This window comes from Hippocampus bargibanti, linkage group LG22 (assembly GCF_051943395.1).
Source record: "Hippocampus bargibanti isolate YZ-2025 linkage group LG22, ASM5194339v1, whole genome shotgun sequence".
Classification (NCBI taxonomy): domain Eukaryota; kingdom Metazoa; phylum Chordata; class Actinopteri; order Syngnathiformes; family Syngnathidae; genus Hippocampus; species Hippocampus bargibanti.
This window is the reverse complement of record NC_142755.1, coordinates 2,154,772-2,178,686: the sequence shown is the minus strand read 5'-3', so window position 1 is coordinate 2,178,686 and position 23,915 is coordinate 2,154,772. Positions and strand designations below refer to the sequence as shown.

The 23,915-nt window shown below is 40.6% G+C and overlaps 2 protein-coding genes across 4 annotated transcripts; one reads left to right on the top strand and one right to left on the bottom strand.

Moving 5' to 3' along the window:
* Positions 1-434: 434 nt before the first annotated feature.
* On the top strand, positions 435-10,243 carry lmod2b (leiomodin 2 (cardiac) b). The gene is made up of 6 exons (XM_088988719.1): positions 435-1,050; positions 2,034-2,450; positions 3,614-3,874; positions 4,078-4,287; positions 5,389-5,829; positions 7,607-10,243. Exons 1-6 carry the CDS (start codon positions 775-777, stop codon positions 7,631-7,633), a joined length of 1,632 nt encoding a protein of 543 aa, XP_088844845.1. The 5' UTR covers positions 435-774; the 3' UTR covers positions 7,634-10,243.
* Positions 9,739-21,809, bottom strand: LOC148881569 (actin nucleation-promoting factor WASL-like). 3 transcript variants are annotated; one of them, XM_088988720.1, is made up of 11 exons: positions 21,421-21,809; positions 17,023-17,160; positions 16,570-16,656; positions 16,161-16,257; positions 15,445-15,468; positions 14,350-14,530; positions 13,962-14,004; positions 12,882-13,035; positions 11,599-12,125; positions 10,873-10,981; positions 9,739-10,802 (listed from the first exon to the last, which is right to left on the bottom strand). In XM_088988720.1, the coding sequence occupies exons 1-11, from the start codon at positions 21,520-21,522 to the stop codon at positions 10,741-10,743; spliced, it is 1,524 nt and encodes a 507-aa protein (XP_088844846.1). In that variant the 5' UTR covers positions 21,523-21,809; the 3' UTR covers positions 9,739-10,740. The 3 variants fall into 3 exon arrangements, with proteins under 3 accessions (XP_088844846.1, XP_088844847.1, XP_088844848.1); XM_088988721.1 differs by having other exon boundaries at positions 17,026-17,160; XM_088988722.1 differs by lacking the exons at positions 15,445-15,468; positions 16,161-16,257; positions 16,570-16,656; positions 17,023-17,160; positions 21,421-21,809 and adding an exon at positions 14,662-15,391.
* Positions 21,810-23,915: the final 2,106 nt, after the last annotated feature.

Genomic DNA, 23,915 nt, shown 5'->3' with positions numbered 1-23,915 from the left:
TAATAATACATATGATAGCTGGCTATCGAGCTAGCTATCTATTAGCTATCTAGCTAGCTAGATATCTGGCTATCTATTAGCTATCAAGCTAGCTATATATCTGGCTATCTATTAGCTAGCTAGCTAGCTAGCTTTCTATCTGAGTTACTTCAGCGTTGAGTGAACGCTGGCGCGTATGGCTATCGCTGCTCACCCACAGAAAAACTTATCTTGAGACTGTAAAGTGACCTTGAGAGTTTTGAAAGGCGCTCATAAATGAAATGTATTATTATACAGTATATCTATCTATATTTTTTTCTTTCTATGAATAGATTGCTATGGATGGGAATATGCCCCCCAGTGGCTGTAACGGGAATAACAAGGAGAAGCCGCCAAGTCCTGTGGTGGCCCCGCAGTGCCAAGTTGTTGCGATACCACGTCTGCATTTGTTCGCCGTCGCGCGATCTGTTCTTGGCTATGAACAAAGCCGCTCAGGCATGGTTGACACGCCGCCCCGATGACAGGCTGCCGCAGCCTCTGAGCTCACATGCTTTTCGTGGCTCCGTCCCCTTTTCGAGAGCCAGGGTTCCCAAAAATAAGGCGGCGCATCATAGGGGCCTCTAACTTTTTGCGAGCCACTCTTAAGGCCGGAGCGGCAGCTGCCGGAGATTAGACGGGTCAGTGACACGAAGGCAGAGATCGAGTTTGGGCTGGTGAACATTTTAGAATTCATTTTGACATCGCACGAATCGACGCTTTTGAATGTAAACGTTGTGCGCCGATTCCGCTTTGACCATGAGTTACTTCGGATATCGCCGGGAACTGAGCAAATACGAAGACGTGGACGAAGATGAGCTCCTGGCCTCGCTCAGTCCCGAAGAGCTAGCCGAGTTGGAAAAAGAGCTCGTGGACATCGACCCTGACGCTAACGTACCCATCGGGCTACGACAGAAGGACCAGACTGACAAAACCCCGACGGGGACTTTCAGTCGAGAGGCGCTCATGAAATATTGGGAAGCGGAGACTCAGAAAATCCTGGAAAAGGAAATTGGAGGAGCTAGCCCGAAAACGGTCAGTAGCGAGAATACAATACAATTCAATACGTATTGATTTATTCAGCTGAAGATGGAATCTGGGCTCGGGGATTCCCGTTCTGGGAGGATCTGGTCCGATACAAAGTTCTATAAGAGGACCGTGTAACGGATACCGCTAAACTGTCGCTGGATTTCCTTTCGCATTCCAATAGACAAGTCAACGAAGAGCGTAGAGTTCACAACGCCTCACCAAAATAAATTTCATTGCCTCAAAGCTAAATTTTAGTCGACGTATAAAACGACATACGATCAAAATTGTCTGGGTGCTAAAAATATCGGGGCTCGGTTGTAACAGATAACAAAACAAAATGGAGGCTAGTTTCAGCTAGCATGTATCAATTACAAATTATATTGCTTAAAAAAAATATTCTGAATTAAACATTAACTCATTCCCGAATTTATTCCGGAATTGAAAATACGACGTAAAGTGGCATTCCCGAATTTGTTCGCGTGTTGGGGTTTTCATGCTTGGGTGCCGATAAAGCGCTGGTCAGACCTCTGGCAATGTTTTTTCTTTTCCACAAGGGGGGCAGCATTTGCCTTTTGTCCATGTTAGCACTTTGTTCCAGCTTCATAAATTGCCATATAAATCGCTATACAGTAAAGTCTCGTTATATCGATATAACCGGGACTATCGATATATCCGATATCGATATAACGAGACTTTACTGTATTAAACAATATGTATTGTATTTTGTACACCTGTCCCCATTTCAAGCTCATATAACTCCAGACCTATACATCTTAGGAATTAACTCTTCTAACGCTGCATTGAGTGTTTATGTCGTCCTAAAACTCAATACTCTGTGGGTCCTGGAATTCAAGTGACAATGACAAAAAGGCATTTTTGTCACATTGTCTGGCAGTGAATGAATGCCTCAATGCGTGATTTTTGCTTTTTTTTTTTCAATAAAATTAATAAAATAATTCATGAAATGAATGAACTGCGTTTCCATGCAGGATGATGAAGATGAGGGCGTGACAGACAAGGACAGCGAATCCGACGACGAGAAGGACGACGAAAGCGAGAAAGAGCAGAAAAACCAAAAGGAGGAAGAGGAGGAAGAGGAGGAGGAAGAAGAGGAAGAAGATGAGGAGTGCGAAGAAGAAGAAGAGGAGGAGGAAGTCGTCACAGAAGACGACGACGAAGAAGAAGAAAATGCTAACATCGAGCCCGTCGCGCCGCCACCGATCGTCGTACCGCAGCAACTAAAGCCGCAGAAGGCGGGGCCTATCCCACTGACTCCTCCCCCTCCACCTCCAGACCCGAACACCAGCGGTAACCCCACCGTGGTGGACGAAGCCCTGCAACGGGCTCTTAGCGACGATCCCGAGCTCACAGAAGTCAATTTGAATAATATTGACGACATCTCACAGGTACAAACACGACATGAAATAATATTTGAGAGATATTTTTGATATTTTCAATCCACGATAAATTGTGTTTTTTTTTTTTTACCTGAAAATTAGTTTTTCTTATTGTCAGAAAAAAGGCAGTATTTTCCACGCTCACTTCGACATTTAAAAAAAATACCAAAAAGAAATAAGTCAAAAATCATATAGGTATAATGTAGGCACTAACTGATACCGAGTACCGATACCGCTAATATTTTTGATATACAGGTAACATCCGACTTACGACCAAGTTCCCTTCCGACCAAACGGCCCTAAGTCAAAATGGTCGCAAGTCGAAATCCATTGAAAATGTTGAAGAGAGACTCGCAGGCTAAATGACTCGCAAACCCCTCCCCCCCCTGGTGCCATCACACGGTCCATTGCTATGCGAGAATGAGATGCTAGCTGGCTGGCCAAAATTGTTGGCCTGCTGGCGCGTTGTGGTGCCGGGCGTAGATTTTTTTTTTTTTAATAGGGTCTGGAGATCATGGTCGTAAGTACAAATGGTCGTAAGTCGAGCTAGTCGTAATTCGGATGTTACCTGCATATATTTGCTGATCTGCAAGTGGCTAATCCCTCCCCTCCTCAAAACAATTGCCTACATACATATTGAATTATATAGCGGTTTATCAACAGCTGAAGCTATAACAAAGCACTAACATGGACAAAAGGCAAATGCTGCCCCCTTGTGGAAGGGAAAAACATTGCCAGAGGCTATGGCCAGTGCTTTATCGGCAACTAAGCATGAAAAAACAAAAAAACAAAACCCTAACAAATTCAGGAATGGCGCTCAACGCCATATTTTCAATTCCCGAATAAATTCATTAATGTCAGTGAATGAGTTAGAATAAATAACTTTTCAACTTAGCATTAGCAATAGCTGTCTGTGTCGAAAAAACAGTTTTCTTAACACGATAACAAAAAAAACTAATTTTAAGATTTAATTATTACAAATATTTGTAATATTTGTCGACTACTGAAGTCTAGGAGCAAAAACGGTGGTATCGTTTTTTGCTTTTAGTATCGGTTGCTGTTACCAGCAGCTCTCAACCGGTATCGGGCCCATACCGCTAACCCGGGATACAATATCAAATTTCATCAGCATAAAAAAAACAACAACAAAAAAAAGATGATTAATCTTTTAGGAGACCCTAATCCGATTCGCCGAAGCCCTCCGGTCCAACACTCACGTGCGCATCTTCAGCCTGGCCAATACCCACGCCGACGACGCGGTGGCCGTGGCGGTCGCTAAGATGCTTCGTGAGAACTCGTCCATCGTCAGTCTCAATATCGAGTCCAACTACGTGAGCGGAAAAGGCGTCATGGCGTTGGTCCAAGCCATGCCCGGGAACAACACCCTTACCGAGCTACGATTCCACAACCAGAGGCACATCTGCGGGGGGCAGGTTGGTACCCGGACTCGCTATGCTATGCTATGCTATGATATGTTAGGCTATGCTATACTATGCTATGTTAGGCTATGCTATGCTATGCTACACGAATGCTATGCAAATGCTACGCTATGCTACAATAGGCTATGCCACGCTACACTATGCTACGCTACGCCGACTGCATTTTTGATATCACAACGTGTCTTGTTTGTCTTTAGGTGGAGATGGAGATGGTGAAGATACTTCGGGAGAACCACACCTTGATCAAACTGGGCTACCAGTTCAACCTACCCGGTCCCAGAATGAGCATGACGGGAATCCTGACCAGGAACCAAGACCGCCAGAGGCAGAAACGACTTCAGGAACAAAGGCTACAGCAGCAACAGGGGGCGCCGGAAGGAGCCGCTAATCCACGGACCGCGGCGTTGGTAACGACATTCTCACCGATGTTATTCATAATTCATCATAATAGGGCGATTAGGATTATTTGAAAATGTGAACACTGGCTAAGTATTAGCAAAGCTAAGTGTTGCATATTAGCTCATTCATTGCCATACCCAAATTTATACTTCGTTGTTTGGGAAAATCGTCGTGAACACTTGAGTCGAATTTAAAATTGTGTAACATTAGAACAGGAAGTGAGTCAAAATGCTAAGCTGTTTTTCAAAAAACAGACAGCTAATGCTAATGCTAAGTTGAAAAGGTTTTTTTCTTAACTCATTTACTGCCATTCCCGAATTTATGTGGAATTGAAAAGCATGACGTGGAGCGCCATTCCCGAATTTGTTCGGGTTGTTCTCGCGAGGGGTGCTGATAAAGTGCTGGTCAGACCTCTGGCTGTTTTTTTCCCTTCCACCAGGGAATTTGCCTTTTTTGTCCATGTTAGCGCTTTATTACAGCTTCAGCTGTTGTGAAAGCGCTATAGAAATCAATATTTTTTCTATTTTGGACAGCCGCCTCCATTTCAATCTCAGATAACTTCAGACCCATATAACTTAAGAATTAACTCTTTTTTTAATGAAAAAAGCAAGTCTAAGGTTCTTTACGCTGCATTGAATGTTTATGTCGCCCTAAAACTCAATATTCTGTGGGTCCTGCAATTTCAGTGACAATGACAAAAACCCTGGCACTGGAGTGGACACATTTTTGCATGTCTGTTAGTGAATGAGTTAATATTTTATATATTTTTAAGTTTCATGACGCATCATTAAAGTTAAAAAAAATCACGAAGCTAGCTATTAAGCCAAAAATATACAGTATATATATATGCATATATGTTTGCTGATCCGCAAGTGGCTAATCCCTCCCCCGTCAAAACAATACAGTAATTTTCTATGAGACAATGTTACGGAAATGTAATTGAAGCTCCTCCCATCACATTCAACATAGTTCTTTGGGACAAGGTATTTAGCGAAATAAAATGGCACTTTTTGATGATGCTAAAAGCAGTACTTAGGCGCTAACGTTTTTAGCCAATTATAACAAGTAGGTTTCAAAATTAAAACTATGATTGACATTTCTGTTTCTAGAGAGGAACACCTTCCAGCTCACCTCGATCCTCTCCATGGTCCTCCCCCAAAGTCCCGCGGAGCAACTTAGCGAAAAAGCAAACACCTCCTGCACCTCCTCCGCCACCTCCTCCACCTCCGCCTCCGCCGCCACCTCCTCCCCCTCCACCGCCGCTGATTCCATCCAGCCAGGAGAAAAAGAAGCCCACCCGGACCATCGCGGAGGTGATCAAATCCCACGAGGCTAGTAGCAAAAAGGCTAAAGGTAAAGGGAAGAAGGGCAAGAAAAGCAAAGCTAAGGATGAGACAACCTGCATCCTCAAAGAGCTGAAGAACGCGTTGAGACCCGTGGCGGTTGAGCGACGGGGGGATGACATCAGCAGGCCTTCCACGCCGATGAGGTCGGCTCACGACCAGCTGATGGACTCCATCCGGGGCAGTAGCATCCGGAACCTGAGGAAGGTGAGAAAAAAACAAATTAGCCTATTTAGCTAAAGGACATTTTTTTTCGTTAGCATTAAGCCATGAGTGAATAATTTCCCCAAAAACACTGACCAAAATTTTGTAGTCGCGCAGAGGATAAAGAATATATGCCAGTGACTATGAGTCACTTTGTCCACATGCGTCGCTCTTGGCGACCATTTTGAAACATTCACACACGCCGCAACATCAACGCTAGCTTTTTTTAGCCTCTCTATACATTTCATTTATAAGCGCCTTTCAAAACTCTCAAGGTCACTTTACAGTCAGAGGATGAGTTTTTCTGTGGGTGAGTAGCGGCAGCCACACGCGCCAGCGTTCACTCAACCCGCAAGTAACTCAAATAGATGGAAAGCTAGCTAACTAGCTAATAGATAACTAGCTAATAGATCCCAAGCTATTTATCTAGCCAGCCGAAATAGCCATACAGCTAGCTAACTAATATACAGCTAATACTGTAGATAGCCAGATATCTATCCAGCCAGCTAAATAACCACACAGCCCGCTAGCTAATAGATAGCCTGCTATCAATCCAGCCACCCAGCTAAATAGCCACAAAGCTGGCCAACTAATAGATAGCTAATAAACAGGCAACCACATTTCCAATTCACTGTTAGCGCTAAGCTAACAGCCTTTCATTGGAAGTTTGTTGATGTTGACGTCCGCTGTCCAACATCTCATGCTCACAACTCCCAAAATTAATAACGGTATGTAAAAAAAAATAGAATAACTAAATATGCTAAAATACGCGTGACACTTTTGAATGGAGCAAAGTGTTTGGCGACCTCGTGGCTTGTCAAGAGTGGAAAAAGAAAAGTCAGCTCTGCTTCCAGCCGGAAAAAATTCCTTCACTAAATGCTGCTATTGATAGCTTGAAGTGTGCAGCGGTGGTCAGATAAAGGCAGACGGAGCAACAACACAAACACGCTGTCACTTGACTCTTCACGCTAAAGCTTTTTTGTTTAATATGGTCAAACATGAATAAATCAATAAATAAATCAATAAATAGATATCTTCTATTTTTTAGATACATTTGTATCCATTTATACAAATAAATGTATAAATAAAAAAATATATAAAAATATAGATATACTGTAAATATATTATTAAAAATATAATAAAAAATATATATACAGTAAAGTCTCGTTATATCGATATTCAAGGGAGTCCGAAAAAATATCGATATAACCGGGACTATCGATATATCCGATATCGATATAACGAGACTTTACTGTAGATATATTGTGCGTGTGTTTAATATATAAATGTATGAATAATATTCTAATATAGTATTATATTTTTGTATGTGAATTTACATATATAAAAATATATATTTATATATTAAAAATATCTATCCATATATACATTTACATAAAAATATAATATATTTTAGGATACATTAAAAATAAATATACATTGATTTTTTGTGTTCCTTTTTTCTTTTGAACAGGTTGAATTATATTTTGATAGAATTTTCTTTATATGTACATGTACATATTATAATATATTAAAAGATTATATTTTTATATTTTGAATATAAATTTACATATCTAAACAATATCTATTTATATATTAAAAATATCTATACATATACACATTTATATAAAAATATATATTTTATGATACATTAAAAAATATATAGATTAATTTATATATAGATTTCTTTTAACAGGTTGAACTATATTTTTAAAGAATTATACATATATGTATAATAAAAAATATACATACATATTTTTTTATCTTTTTTTTTTTTTAACAGGTTGAACTTCCATTCCACCTACGATAAAACAAGACGTCGCGTGGGAACTAGCTGGGATACCCAAAGATAAACAGCGATTAAGAAAGGATTTTTTTTTTTTTTTTTTTGGGGGGAACTGACACCAAGATGTCTTTTTGTAATTGTATTTTTTGAAAACCTCAAATTGTTTACCTACAATATTTTTGTCTTCTTTTCTTATAAACTTGTAAATATGACGTGCTCTGTTTGAATGAATGACGTGTTTGTTTCTAAATACACATTTGACTTTGAATGCCGATTTGTTGAAATGACTATATAAAGACTCCCACATGAAAAGCAATGGGAAATTTACATCAACAAGGGGCGCTTCTTTAATAACGATATTGATGGACGATGCTAAGCTAACAGATCAATGCATGAAGAGGCTGCGTTAAGTAGGTGTGAAGTGCGCGACAACAAGCCCTCGGCATGTGCAAAATCATTTTTTTACAGTTCTATTTTCCCCAGCCAGCTTACTGTATTAACTTTCCTCCTTGCTTACTATCTATTCGCATCTTTTTTTACGCCAACACATGTCCACAAACCCCCCCCCCCCCCCACTTGGCATTCCTAAGGCCTAAGTGTGCCTAAGAATAAAATTTCACGGGCTACTTTGTTGGAACAATCTGCCAAAGTGCCGATAAGGGGAATCCTTTCAGTGACATCTGCTTCAAAATGTGAAGACATCCTGCGTGTCCTCATGGAATATACGGACGCATTTGTGCTGTCCACCAGAATGAAACAACAGGACTGATTCACTCCCCAAACGACACAACAAAAACAGTTCATATCTGTCGGTAGATAAAGAAAAGTTACTAAATCCAACTTCTATCTTTCGTCACCTGCTAATTCGTATCCACGCGTGTCACTCGGGTTGCAGAGAGCCAGCGGAAAGTGACATACCTTGGTCTAATCCCCCCCCGCCCTTCCACGTCCCGCGCAGAAGGTCCGCAGCTGAGATGTGACACGGCTAAAAATAAAATAGCACATACAATTTATGATGTTGTTATTGGCACACTTGGGTAAACAATGGCAGGCTAATAACGTCATATTTGATTTCAAAAGAGAAATAAACCCCTCCAAAAAGTTTTATTTCTTTTTAATGGAGGGGACAATATAATGTAGCGATTCACCGTGTACTTATTCATTCAAAATATACATAACTGGCTGGCTGGCTGGCTATCTATTAGCTATCACACTGCCTAGCTGGCTCTCTATGTAGCTATCTAGCTGCCTAGCTGGCTATCTATCAGCTACTTATTGGCTGTCTAGCTGGCTATCTAGCTGGCTGGCTAGCTATCTGGCTATCTAGCTAGCTATCTACCTATCTAGCTAGCTAGCTGGCTATCTATTTGCTATGTATTAGCTATATAGCTAGCTATTAGTTATATGGCAAGCTAGCTAGCTAGCTGGCTGTCTAGCTGGCTATATATTAGCTGTCTATTGGGTATCTATTTGCTAGCTATCTTTCTGTCCATTTGAAATACTTCCGGGTTGAGTGAACGCTAGTGCAAACTATGGGCATTTAAGCTAATTAAGCCTCATTGCTAATTGTATGCGACAATCAAGACCATTTATTTTATTTATTCATTTATTTATTTATTGTATTTGAAAAAAATTAAAGTACCGGTAGTTAAAAATAAACAAAATAACGGCTAAATATTTAACGTATATTACCATGGCAATTTTCCCAGTTATATGAAAGTCTTAGCATTTTTTTAGCTTGTTCGAATCAATCAAAGCAAAAATTGATGGAACTTTGCTAGCATAAGATTGAACAATTAGCAAAGGTGCTAACATGCAATACAAAAAGCTGATCAATCAAAAATAGTCATCAGTAAATAAATAAAATGTATATATTATGATATATATGTATATAATATATACAATAGTAAATAAGTAAAGAGTCGCAACGCTAGCTTAAAGCTAGCAGTTAGCATTGCTAGCTTTTAGCCTCCTCACGTCATCAACTATACCTTCAAATTGTTTTTTTTTTCATTTTCAATGCATATCTTAACATAGTGCAGAAAATTTACCATCTTTACATAAATAAAATAAATTCTGATCCTCTCATAGCAATTTTGGTGTCGAGTAAACGTAAACATCAAGAGGTGTAAAACTAAAACTTTAAACTTTATTCCTCAAATTTTACACAGTCAATGACCCAATTCCAACAAATATTGTCCAAACTCTTCTTTATATTGTATAGCGTGAAGTAAAAAATGGAAAGATGGAAAAAAACAAAACAATAACCGACTTGAATGTAGTGTCATCGTGTTATTATAATAGAACAAAAAAAAACATGTCCGATGAGTTGACATCATCACAATATGTCACTTATTAAAATAAAATATAAGTGTCAGTTTATTAAACGGGAGTCTACATCGATACGCGAATGTACACAGGACGAACAACGTCATTCTTCTCACAAAGTGCGTACGTACGTTGCGCTTTCTGATATACGGAGTACGCAAACCTGAACGTATCCTGCATACGAGCTTCCTCATTCTGTGCAAAAAAAACCCGAACAAAGACTCACAATTGGAGCACATTTACAGAAAACAGCAGCTTAAAGCGAAGAAAAGAGTCCAAATATGGTTTTTTTTTTGGTTTTTGTTTTGTAGAAAATCTGATTGCTAAACTAGAATCATTAGAGTAAGCAAAAAATTATAATTAAAGGTATGAAAATATGTCTTTTTTCTCTCAACGGGGGGGGGGGGAGGATATTTGACTGGAAGATCAGTGACAGCTTGATGTCAAAATTGCACTTTTTTTTGGAGGGTGGGGGTAGAGCGGCAGAGTGACAGAATGCGGGGAATGTGTGGCGACAAAGTGACAGATGGCCTGACGGAAAAAAAAAAGGTCCAAGATAGTTAACAAGAGGCACAGGACAAATATGAAAATGTCCGACAGATTAAATGAGGTATTGCACTGATTATTAATAAAAAGCATAAAGGCAACAAAAAAAAAACAGTAAATTAATTGAAAAAAATGTTTTTTTCTGTTATTTGAAATTAAAGATTTTGTTTTGAAAGTAACATTTTTTTGCGTCATTGTGATCCAAAGATACGGAAAGGAATACGAGAGGTGAGGAGGGAGGGGGTGTAAATACATCACTAGTCATCCCATTCATCCTCATCTTCAAAGTCCTCATCGTCTTCGTCGTCGTCGTCCTCATCTGGAAAAGAGACCAAAAAAATGAAATGAGCTCACACATTTAAATATTAATATTATTGATATAATAGTACCCGAAGAATGAATAGCTTTGCTCCGCTTCTGCATGACCTCCATCAGCGCCCCCACGATGCCAGCCGAGGGGGCCAAGGAAGATGGCGGCGAGTCGTTGCTTTCGTCCCTCTGAAATGACAAAATTCGCCACTCAGGTCATAGAGCGGTTGCGCCAGCACCGTTTTTGATCTAAAGTAACGTCGGTGCCATTCGACTGTCATCATTGGACAGCTCTGGGGCGATTGTGCTGTTTTTTTTTCGCCTGTAATAGGTAGCATTTTCACAGCCTCCACTTTGTTCAGTATGGGGATCGGTCGCCGCTTGGAATTGAAGTGGATTTTCAGTATGTGGGGCAGGAGATGTGAGATGAATCTATTTTCATCAATGGATGCGACAGCTTCGTGTTTGCGTTCAACATTTAGCTTGTAGCATATGTGCATATTTCACCATGATGTTCCTGATCCACTGGTGAAAAGGAGGCTTTGATCATCTCCTCTTTCATCTAGAACTGCTTCACGCAACAAAGAGGGTGCAGAAAGTGCTTAGGATGCGTTTTTGTGTTGTGATATTATTTTTTGTTGTTGATGTTTGACCACAAGAATGGCTGCCTTTACAGCAGCTCCTGTATTTTGTTTTTCTACTTCTTCCTTTCCTTTCCTCACTTTACTGCATTTCTCCACTGCGAGACTAATCAAGGCTAATCCATCTATCCATGGCGAAAAAGAGAGGAATGAGAAGAAAGTCACCGGTTTGAGTTGAATCCCTTCTCGGATTTGGTGCAGAAGAGCATCTCGCCCGGTATTGGACGCCGGGCGTTCCTTTTGCTCCACCTTCTTGAGTTGGGTGCCTTCGCGGATCTGACTCAGCAAGGCCGACTTGCCGCCGGGCGGCAAACCGCCGTCCGCTGTCCCGTTAGCCTCGAAGGACGCCGGCGGAGGCATCGGAGGGGGCGGGGGAGGTGGGGGCGGAGCTCCCCCGAAGGAAGGAATGGAGGAAGTGGGCGGCGGCGGCGGAGGGGGCGGTCCGGGCGCCGAGGCGTGGGCCGGCGGCGGCGGCGGGGGCAGGTAGCCTCGGCTAGGGGGAGGCGGCGGCGGCGGAGCGGTCATCCCCGGCCGGGACGGGGGCGGCGGCGGCGGTGCGGAGACGGGGGCTCGGGAGGGCGGCGGGGGAGGCGGGGCCCCTCGCCCGCGGGCGGGCGGCGGGGGAGGCGGGGCAGAGCTGTGATGGGGCGGAGGGGGAGGAGGACCGCCTCTGGATGGAGGTGGCGGGGGGGCTGCGGGGGACAAAAAAAAAAATGGCGTTATTGTTGCTATTTATTGGAGAGGTGGATTTTCTGCGGGTAGTCAGTCTTTTGACGAGGGAAAACAAAAATAATACGGTATGCTACAGTTCATTTAGCTGGCTGTCTATTTGCTATCTTTTAGCAAAATGGCTGGCGAGCTAGCTTTCTGGCTGGCTATCTATTAGTTATATAGCTAGTTGTCTATCTATTGACTATCTATTAGCAAACTGACCGGCTAGCTATCTATTAGTTATATAGCTAGTTGTCTAGCTGGCTATCTATTGGCTATCTATTAGCTAACTGGCCGGCTAGATAGCTATATGGCTGGCTATCTATTAGTTATATAGCTAGTTGTCTAGCTGGCTATCTATTGGCTAACTAGCTTTCTATCTATTTACTTCCAGGTTAAGTGAACGGTGGCGTATGTGGCTGCTGCTGCTCACTCATAGAAAATTGAGAGTTTTGAAAGGCGCTTATAAATGAAATGTATTATTATTATTATTTACAGTTCCGCGTTTATGTCATGGATGACGAAAAATCGCCAACAGATATTGACTTATTTATTTATTTATGCATGTATTTACATATGTATTTATGTGTGTATTTATGTATGTATTAATGTGTGTATTAATGCACATATTTATGTGTATTTATGCATGTATTTATTTATGTAATTTTGGATGCATTTATGTATGCATTTACTTATTTATTTAAATATCTATGTGTGTATTTATTTATTTGTCCCACCTTGTCGTCGCAGTTCATTTTTGACCGCTTCCACGCCTCCTTTCTTCTCAATGAAGTCGTAGATGACCTTGGAGGTCTCTTTGTCCTTCAGCTGCGCCTCGGAGATGCCGCACATGTCGAAGAGGTTCTTCAGCTCGGGGTCCAAGTTATTCAACTAGTGGAAAGCGGAAAGGGTTAAAATGACAAGACTTTTTGATACATTTCATTACTAAGCGCCTTTCAAAACTCTCAAGGTCACTTTATAGTCACTTTATAGTCACTGTGATGCTAGTGTCATCAATGGCGTTTTACATTGAATGTTAGCATTAGGCTAAAAGCCATTCATAGCTTTTATAGTTTGATTCATATTTAAACTTTAAATTTGACCTTTTTTTCCCCCATTTTGCATAGTTGGAAGTTGACTACCGCCATTTAGCTTGGCGTCCATTTATTTAAATCAGAAGATGGGAATACAGGTAACATCCGACTTACGACCGAGTTCCGTTCCGACCAAACGGTCGTAAGTCAAAATAATATTAAAAAGAATTGCCGACTTTGAAGTCTATTCGTGGATGTTTCTTAAGCAAAATACGGTGGCCCCGACAGTTCAATTTGTTTTGTCCAACTTAAAAATTATATACAGGTAACATCCGACTTACGACCGAGTTCCGTTCCCGCCCCAAACGGTCGTAAATCAAAATGGTCGTAAGTCGAAATCCATGCGAAATTGCTGTACGGGTGGTCGTAAGTCGAGCCGGTCGTAAGTCGGATGTTACCTGTAATTCATTTGAATGACATCATCCGTTGCAATCAATTTCAAGGGCATTAAAGCGGATGACTTGCAAAATGGTCTAAATGCAATCTTGCCTTGCGTAATCGCATACAAAGGAGGGGAGGGAGAGGTAGTGGGGGGGCTTTTTGGGAACAAGTCCAAGGATGCAAACGCAGGTTGCGCTCAAAATCCCCTTGTGTAACCGCGCCGGAAAAACACGATGGCGGAGATTAATATTTTTTGGGAGCCCATGTTTCATTTCAAAGATTCCTTCGTCATGTTTAGTCACATGTGGCGAATGTAATAAATGTTTTTATAGATTTACTTACGTCAAATCCCGTGTTTGGATCCCATCCTACATGCCCGATGTGCCTGTGACAAAGTTTAAAAAAAAATAAAATCATACTAATAATAATACATTGGATTTATAAGCGCCTTTCACAACTCTCAAGCTCACTTTACAGTCACAGGATAAGTTTTTCTGTGGGTGAGCAGCGGCAGCCACAGGCGCCAGCGTTCCCTCAACCCGGAAGTAACTCCAATAGATAGAAAGCTAGCTAGCTAGCTAATTGTGGAAGTCACTCAAATAGATAGAAAGCTAGCTAGCAAGCTAATTGATAGCTTATAGCTAGCTAGCTAGCCAGTTAGCCATATAGCTAGCTAGCTTTTGACGGCGCGTGAATGATGAGCCATAAGGGCACAACGACGTTCACTCACTGGAAGTTGCTCGGCGTTCCGATGTCGGCTTTGGTCAGCCGCTTTTTCTTGCCTTTGTTCTTCTTCTCCTTCCTAAACGTGGAGTGCATGATGTTGTTCATCTGAGAGTTGCTGTGGAAACGATGCCCCATGCTGATTTCCGGGTTTCTGATGTCCACGGTGGCCATGGGAAGCGCCGGACCTGGAAGACCACATTGAAAAGTGCTGTTATTATTATTATTATTATTTTTATTAATTCCCTTGCTAGTTTTCGTATCTATGTGAAGTTTTGATCAACCGGATTAGCTCGATGCCCAAGTGGAAGCTCCGTACCTTTATCACCACAAGGACTTTTAGGCGTTTTTGTTGGTAAAGGCGAAACGGAGCGACTTCGCCTTCTCCTCACCCCGTCCCAAATCCCCCCGTCGCGACACCCGTCCGCCCCGACGTCGCCGTTAAAAGCGCAAGCTCGCACTTGTGCCGCGGAAGGCTCGGCGAAATTCGGGTAAAGTTCATCCTGGGGGAGGACCAAACAGTGCAAAGTGGACAAGCAGCCCGCCGGGCCTAAACCGCCACCGCGCTGGTCCGATGGAGCCGATAGGAAAGTGGTGCAGAACATCATCGCCGCAATTGGGGGTCCTGACGGTAACGTCGTTTACTTAAAACAGAACATTACAAATGGCTTCCGGCGGATGCATCATATCCACCTCCGGTGAAAAAATAACTCCTGTTGTCTGGAAGTCCTAAATATTCTGTTCAAAAGACCAACAACAAGCCCACCCCCCCAAACTCCCCGTGCACATCTGGACAACTTTTCAGACCAATACGAAAACCGCCACACTCTTATTGGCTCGTTCGTTGCTCTAGCTCCGCCCACTTTGACCAGTTTACCCTCCCTTTACGCGTCAAACCGCACACGCTCGGTGGCTATAATCCCCTCATATTATTCGAGGATTTAATGAGTGGTTTTTACATAATAATCCCCCCCGCCCACCTCCGTCGCGCCTAATCTCAGATTAAACCTCCGACAAATGTCGGGAGAACGTCAAGGGATGGCGAGGTGTGGAGGGGGGGGGGATAATTAAAAGATGGACAGGAAAACGGTGGGCAACGTACCATTTGGAGGCTCGCGTCTCTTCTCTGTGAACACAAGACAAACCAAACGGTTACAAAAACGGGTCGCTAGGTGGCGCCGGGCGGAGAGAGAGGCAAGATGGAGTTGCTAGCGAAAGCCAAAGATTTGGCCAAGTCGGAGTTAGCGAAGGGAACGGTTATGATCATAGTGTGTGTGTGTGGGGGGGGGGGGAGGAGTCCAGAGTGGAGTGGGAGGGAGGAAAAAAAGGCTTAGTGAGCAAAGTGTGTGCATCCATGGTAGAAAGCTTGAAGAGGAGAGCGGAGAAACCGGCTGAGAGTTTTAAAAGAAAGAAAGATATCATTCATCAAACCCGAGCAATGCCGCTAATAATATATATATATATATATATATATATATATATATATATATATATATATATATATATATATATATATATATATATATATATATACACATACACAGTAAAGTCTCGTTATATCGATATTCAAGGGAGTCCGAAAAAAAATATCGATATAACCGGGACTATCGATATATCCGACCCTGTTTGCATGTAATTTTCTCCGTGCGTGCATAGAAATAGTATCGATATAACCGGGACTATCGATATATCCGATATCGATATAACGAGACTTTACTGTGTATATATATATATATATATATATCATAATGTCACATGAACGATGTAGTTATTATTTTTAATTTCACGATGAAAGCGCTATATAAATCAACTCCGTACCCGATTTCCTTTGCCTTTTGCCCAACAGCTCTGACAGGTGACCTCGGAAACGCTTAGCCTCCTCCTCGCTAGCAAAATTCAGGCCCACTTGACTCGTCTGTAGAATTTAAGAAAAAGGGAATTAGAATAAGCACAAAAAAATATGAGCGGTCAATGAGTGTATTCTTTGTACTAAAATGATTTTTATCAATTTTATCCGCCACATTCATCATGACCTGCTCCATCACTGCTTAAAAAAGGGGTGTGGTCTTCGCTTCTCACCTTTCACATTCATCTCAAGATAGTTTTTTGACGTTTTTTTTTCTTCAATTTTCAACTGAAATAAAACCTTGTTTTTTTTTGTCCTTGTATTTTTTTGGGGTCAGTAAAATGCAAAAGCAGCAAAGGAGGTTGGGGGATGTCAACTCACGTCTCCGGCAAACGAGATGAAGAATGGTCTGGAGGGATTTATGCTAAAGTTGTTGTACAGCTCCTGCTCGAACAGCATCTTACCGTCCTGTGACAAAACAAAAAATAAAATAAAAATACATCAACGTGAGAGATCTTGGATGCGTCATCTTCAGCCATCTTTTCTTGTAAAATCCTTAAAATGTATTTAATTTGATAAAAATTTCCTAATTTTTCGACTTGAGCACAGCTATTATAGAGAAATGCTGCCCTCGTGTGGTTATATTACAGAATGCAGGGAATTTGGGGGACTTTTATGAACAGTTTTATTGGAATAAAGCGCTTTTATATGACATTTCTCAACACTTCAAGATATTCCCGTTTATCTTACACATTTTGATACCACATTCAATGGCATACTAACGAATTGTATGTCCACCAAGGTGATTATTAAATATGAATGTGTAGTACTTACTACCTTGATGTCAAACACGCGGATAAAGTAAGATCGCTGAGGGTTGTCCTTAATCAAACAGGCCACGCCGCAACATCTTTTGGACCAGGTGGCGTTCCGGTCGGCCAGGAAGACCTGGACCACCGCCGAAGACAACGTCTAGGACGGGGGAGCAGCAGAGTCAGTCAAAAGTGCCGATACAGCATGTATAAAATAAAATAAAATAAAATAAAATAAAATAAAACAAAAAAAAAACAATAAATGAAACAAAATAAATATTACATGCAAATCAACTAAAAATAAATGAAAGAAAACTAAAAATAAACAACAAATAAAATAAAAATCAACTAAACTATAAATAACGTAAAAATAAAACTGAAATAAAATATAAATATATTAAAAAAAGACTTAAAAATAAAACAAAATAAAATAAACAATACATCAAAATAAAATAAACAATAAATCAAAATAAAAATGACATAAAATAAAAATAAAAAATAAATACAAAACTAAATGCAAAAATAAAAAAATACAAAAAATGAAAATAAATTAATTAATGAAACAACAAATTAATAAATAAATGTAATTAAATTCAGGGCATTTCTAAAATTTTCCAAAATACAAGAATTCAGAAGTGCGTGGGCTCCCTCTACTGGTCAGCAACAGAATCGCTCTTGATAGGAAGATATATTATGAACTGCAGCGTCAATGTTCAATGTACGCATTACAGTACAGTAGCTTATAAATACAGCTTAGTACATTTTGGGGTGGAAAAAAAGTTTTAAGAGTCACTGCCTTTTGGTTTTAAGATCTCCTCAAGGCGCTGCGCACAAGCTCGGATTAACGCACAGATCAAGGAGGCCGCTCAAAATGTCTGTACAGCTATTAATAAAAGTAACATCCGCCCTCAGGATCCGTTCTCAAACAAATCCTTCCTACTTATAAAGTTGAAAAGCGCGCATCCGAGCACAGACGGCGAGTTTCCAGTCAGGCGCCATGTTGGTTTTTACAGGTCGCCGCGGGGTTTGCTATCCTGGGATGTAAACCCACGCTAGGCCAACATTCGCGACGTTGTTTGAAATTTGGGTCGCGCGGGTCGAGGCTGGGAAGCATTTTCCGCCACTGACGCCCTCGGCTGGCATTTTGTCTTGTGCTTCTTAAGAGTATACAAACACAAAGGTCCTGTTTTTGCTTAAATATTGACAGAAAGGATGAGAAAATCCCGCTTGGTGATGTCATTTTTGACGCACTGCCACAACAACGGAGCAAAAGTAGAGGGACGGCGTCCACGTGGGCGCTCATACACGTGGAAACAAAAGCTAAAGCTATCTATCTATCTATCTAGCTAGCTATTTATTAGTTTTATATTAGCTAGCTAGCTAGCTTTCTATCCTGCCATTTTGTTTCACGTCTCAAGTACTAAAAGCTATCTATTCGCTCGCTATCTATTCGCGAGTTAATAGCTATATATTCGTTAACAAATAGATAGCTAATACAGCTAGCGAATGGCTATCTATTCGCTAGCGAATGCTAGCTATTCGCTAGCTAGCTAGCTAGCGACGAGATAGGTATATTTAGTTTATTGTGTATTTTTGTTCAACCTCTTCTGTTGCCTGTGATCATTGCTATCTTTTCACTAGCTAATAGCTATCTATTCGCTAGCTATTAGCTATATATTCGCTAGCTAGCTTGCTATCTATATGAGTAACTTTCAAGTTGAGTGAACGCTAGCTCACCCACAGAAACTTATCCTGTGACTGTAAAGTGACCTTGAGAGTTTTGAAAGGCGCTTGTAAATAAAATGTATTACAATGTATTATTATTAACACACACACAGGGATGACAGTAGCTAGCGCATCGGCTAAGCTAGCAAGCGCCTCATTCTTTTCAATTCCCAAATATGACATCATTCAATCTGATTCTCTTGGACGCTATATTAAGATTTTATTGTGTTTTTTTGGAATGACGTCAAGGCTAAAGAGCCCGAGGTTTCATCCGCCCGTGGAGTGCTGATCCATCCCGACAGGGTCAAAAGACGACAGGAAGCGAAGCTACGCGCACTCGCTAACTTCTTCGGCTCAAACCATCCATGAAAATGTATCATTTGGGTTCTCCTCCGGGACACGAATTTGACCTCATTTTGTGCAGGAAGGAAGAAAAAAAAGATAATAGCTGCTGTTTAAAATGACTTTTTTTAAAAAAAATTGCAGGCAGGAAGAACATAAACGGGTTGATATTGAGTGGAATTATGTTCCGTTTATGCAGCACAAATAACCAAATGGGGGTCTGACCACGGGACTTCCTGTAGGATGCTGATCGGGCAGTCTGTGCACACACACACACACACATACACACACACAGCATAGATTAACCCCCCCCCCCTCGCCTACCCCCTTTTTTTCCTACTGATGGCGAAAACCGAGGGAATACCAATGAGCATCTCTGCACGTGCACGAGTCAAAACGTTGGTGAAATCGCGTTCCTCTTTTCGTACTGCAAGAACGGAAGCATTCTAACCACCTTTTACCGCCTTTTGCGCAGTCGCGCAGGAACACAAATCAATGTTGCAAAATAGCCATTAAATCCGTTTTACATTTGCGATAGAGAGACAAATACGCCCCCAGTTGCATACAAAGATGGAGGGCAATTTGGAAGAATGGTCCTAAATTCTCTCATCTCAAAAATAAAATAAAAATCATCTAAACTAAAAATAAAATAAAAATTAAATAAAAAAAGAGATTTAAAAATAAAAATGAAATAACACAAAATAACATAAAATAAAAATAAATAAAAATAAATGAAACAATAAAAATAACATAAAAATTAAGTCGAAAAATTAAAAATAAACTACAAATAAAATAAAAATCATCTAAACTAAAAATAAAACTGAAATAAAATACAAATTAAATAAAAAAGAAAGAATTAAAAATAAAAATGAAATAAAATAAAAATTAAATCAAAATCAAAACCAAAGAAAAAATACTAAGACAAAAAAATAAAACAAAATAAAATAAAACACAATAAAATAAACAATAAATCAAAATAAAAATGAAATAAAATAAAAATAAATTTGAAAAAAATAACAAAAACAAATTAATAATTAGATTTAATTAAAGTGCGGCGGAGTAATGTCGCCGCGGCGTCTCTGAACGCGCTTACGTCAACCGACGAACTGCTAAAAAGGGGAAAAAGAAGACAAAGTGAAGCGGCGTGCGGCTTAAGCACAAACACGTCCGTCAAGACTCACGAGGCAGGAAATTGGGAGCGTAGGTAGTTTTTCGCTGTCAGGTGAGGTTAAAAAAACAAAAAAGAAATAAATAAACATAACATCATCTTTGTGTTCAACAAAATGAGGCCAGAGAAAATAAATATTGATATTTTTTTCACATCCTGATAGGATTATGTCATGGCATTTTGCAACTGTGATGAAAATTGACACTTTTTTTGCCACTATTGACATTTGAACATTCACATTATCATTATTATTATCAATATTACATACTATGAATTAAAATAGGTTAATAAAGTGTCATCCATGTTAACTTTGACTGTTTCTCCACGTGGATGACGTCTCTTTTGACCCACGTGTCCTAAAGTTTAATATTAGGCTGGTAAGTTGGTATGTATTATCATTAGTAGTAGTAGTAGTAGTAGGAGCAGTAGTATTAGTATTAGTAGTATCGACGTCATAGTATCAGGCCGGACATTGAGTATCAACACCTATATCGATACTTTTCAGGGATGGGAGAATAAAATGATCAATGCATGGGTGTTGTTTATGATCATAGAAAAGTAGAGATGATTGTGATTACTTTTATTTCAGTTTTACGATAGTGACATTTGACTGCAGTCAGGCTGGTTGAGCAGGACTTTTCAATTTTGGGGGACTAACGCAGTATGGCGATGGTGGTGTAGGGGGGACACGATCAGTTCGCACTAGTCCGCGTTGTCCCCTGCCAAGCCTTGTCGGCACATTCCTTCAGTGGACGCACTTCCCGAAAACAACCCAAGTTCGGATAATGTTATATAATAGCTTCGAAAAAAAGTCATTTTGCTAGCTGTTGATTGATTTAGCAGCTAACCAACAACAGGGGGTGACGCCATTAACCCCAGGGCAGCCCTGTTGAAGCTGGGGGTGCGGGTCTAAGTCGAATAGCAACATTTCGTGGGTGATTTCAGGTGTGTCAATCGTCAACCTTGACGCGTCGAGGCCTAATAAAACGGATTATGTCTCAACGTTGGTCGAGTGAGAGCGTCCCGAGCGAGATTCGACGTCCCCGCTCGCCCGTGCCCCGTTGCCTCGGCTGTCAAAACAAACGAACCCTCTCCTCAACCCAGATAGAACAAGGAAGGGGACAAAAAGGCTCACTTCAAACCGGAAGACAAGTTATCAAAGTAGAAAGGCTGACGTGAACTTACGATGCATTTCCTGCCCAGGTGGTTAAAAATGTAGTCATTCTCTTGAGGCGTCAGTAGTATGGAACCGACATTTGTTTGCCGTTGCGGATGAAGTCCGCTCATTGTGAAACGAAACGATAACGTTTACTCTAAGAAGGTAAACGGAGTCCGAAAAGATCCATAAACAATCCCCGGGTCATCCGTGGCCTTCTTCCGTCCGATTCTTCCTCCTTGAGTGAAACTTTCACCGGGGTAGTCGCACGGCTGTAATGCCAGAAGTGTCGAAGAAGAAGATGTCAGATCTAGATTTTGTGCAAAACTGGATCAAAATTGGAGCGGAAAACGCCAAAAAGTTTCCTGGGAACTCTGAGTGCCTTAGCGCCCGTAGTCAGTTCCATCCAACATGGCAGTGTCAGGGCGAGTCCATTCTTGTGGAATGGGGGGGGGGGGGGTTACGTCTTCCTACGTCTGCATCTCGCGCACCAAAAACAACCAGTAACACATGAAAACACACGCTAAAAGCACACATTTAGCATTAAATACAACCAGATCATATTTAAACACAGTCACGTGCACGATTATGTGGAAAATAACATCTCTCTCGATGTCTTCCTCAGGTGTGGTACGATCCTGTCCGCCCCTGGTTTTTATGACAGGAATGTGTGCAGTGCAGAAAGGGAGGAGGTAAAACACAAGGTGCATGTTGCCAGCAGAACACCTTCAGCTCCTTGAAGGACTTTCAGATGAAATTAATGCAAATCTAAAAGCACATAAAAAAGCATTAAAATTATCTCCCCTTAGATAAAATCATGCCACTTAATTCAACCAGAAAAGAGGGGTTGTCTTTAATCCATGCACTGGAAGGAGTGATTGAGACTTAATTTCCTCCCTGGATTTTAAATGCTGCTCGGATGATTCATCACAATGCACTAAATATAGTATGCCATAAATTGAAGTTGAATTAAGACTGCTCCAGTTACGACAGGTACCCTCAGGGGTATGACGACCACGTACATGAACGCAGTACATTTATTGTTCTGGTGCCATGTTAGTCAATAGATATTACACTGAGATCATCTCCCCCCCGTTTTTTTTCACGAGGCGTATTATTCTCCACAAATGATATTGCAAAATAGCAATTTCCAAGTATACATCATTGCCTGGGTGACTCATACTTATTTCAACAGTAAGCCTGGGGATATTTTTACAACATGCTCAGTCAGGCTCATCTACGGGTGTTATGCAGGATGGAGGCATGGTGGAAATTGAAAAATGATAATAATACTGTAGAGAGAGAGAAAGAAAATACACACCAGATGTTTCATTGATTTATTTATGTATTTGTTGTATGCTTTCGTTCTAGCCCTTTTAAATCACACTGTGTGCTTTTTTGTACGTGTCGCCATATAAAATTTGAATTAGTATATTTTATTTATGTTTATTTGTGATATAAAAATAGTTTTTAACCAATTTCCACTGCAATAATGGGGTCACACCAGTATACACGCCCTCACGACTAGTTTAGGATTAGCACAGGGGTGTGTAGACTTTTTATTCCGTTTTTAGTTTGCATCTCTGAAGAACCTGAATTGACACAACTTTGACCTTGTTCACAACAAACGAATACCTGTACTTCCACGTGGTCCTTGGTCAACCAAATTCCGCTGCATTGCATTTACAGGCTTGACCAACTTGAAAAACCTGACTGACAAGTGGAGGATAAAAAAAAATCCAGGAAATGCTGCATTGCTCCACCTGGTTTGATTTTTTTTTTGTTTGTTTTAAGATTGCCTCACCGAAAGAACATAAGAGCATTCTCTCCCCCTGTCATGCGTGGAACAGAGTTTTTAATCTTCAAAGACCTCAAAGCTAAATTATGCAATTGAAAGTAATCATTGTGCTGTGAAACGTTTATTAGAAACGCCATCACAGTGTCAAAAAATGCCCCTTGGTATGCATCTACACAGTTAGACAAGAATATGTTAGTCGTGTGGCTGCTTGGTCATCTTGTGTGTGTTTTAGCAGTGACACTTAATGGGGGTCACGCTCATTAAATTTCAGCCTGACCTACAAAACAAGACAATGAGGTCAAAAGAAAATATGAATATTATATTTTGGATGTCCCTGCAGGCTTTTGCATACATTTTTTAATCACCTTGGCATACATTCAATTTGTTAGTATGCCATTCAGTGGGAAGATAGCGTTCAACGCGGTATCAAAATGTGTAAAAATAAAAAAGGAATATCTTTGCGTGTTGAAAAATGAAATGTGAAAGTCCTTTAGTCAAATAAAGTAGTCAAATTGTTATTATGAGTCATCCGCCCCAAATTCCTTGCATTCTGCAATATAACCACAGGAGGGCAGCATTTGCCTATAATAGCTCTACTGACGAAAAAAATGTGTGATTTCTAATAAATGTACAATACATTTCAGGATTTTAAGACAAAAAGCGGCTCATTTAATTATTTGGGGTTGTATATATATTAAAAAAATGTTATTACTTTAAAAGGGGGCA

What these genes read in the sequence shown, in the direction of transcription:
- lmod2b (XM_088988719.1), top strand. Translation starts at nt 775, where the DNA reads ATGAGTTACTTCGGATATCGCCGGGAACTGAGCAAATACGAAGACGTG. An exon ending in GGCACATCTGCGGGGGGCAG is followed by an intron (nt 3,875 to 4,077) that starts GTTGGTACCCGG and finishes GTTTGTCTTTAG; the next exon opens with GTGGAGATGGAGATGGTGAA. An exon ending in GCATCCGGAACCTGAGGAAG is followed by an intron (nt 5,830 to 7,606) that starts GTGAGAAAAAAA and finishes TTTTTTTAACAG; the next exon opens with GTTGAACTTCCATTCCACCT.
- LOC148881569 (XM_088988720.1), bottom strand. Translation starts at nt 21,522, where the DNA reads ATGAGCGGACTTCATCCGCAACGGCAAACAAATGTCGGTTCCATACTA. An exon ending in ATCCAAACACGGGATTTGAC is followed by an intron (nt 13,036 to 13,961) that starts GTAAGTAAATCT and finishes GCTTTCCACTAG; the next exon opens with TTGAATAACTTGGACCCCGA. An exon ending in AAGGGATTCAACTCAAACCG is followed by an intron (nt 10,982 to 11,598) that starts GTGACTTTCTTC and finishes TTGTCATTTCAG; the next exon opens with AGGGACGAAAGCAACGACTC.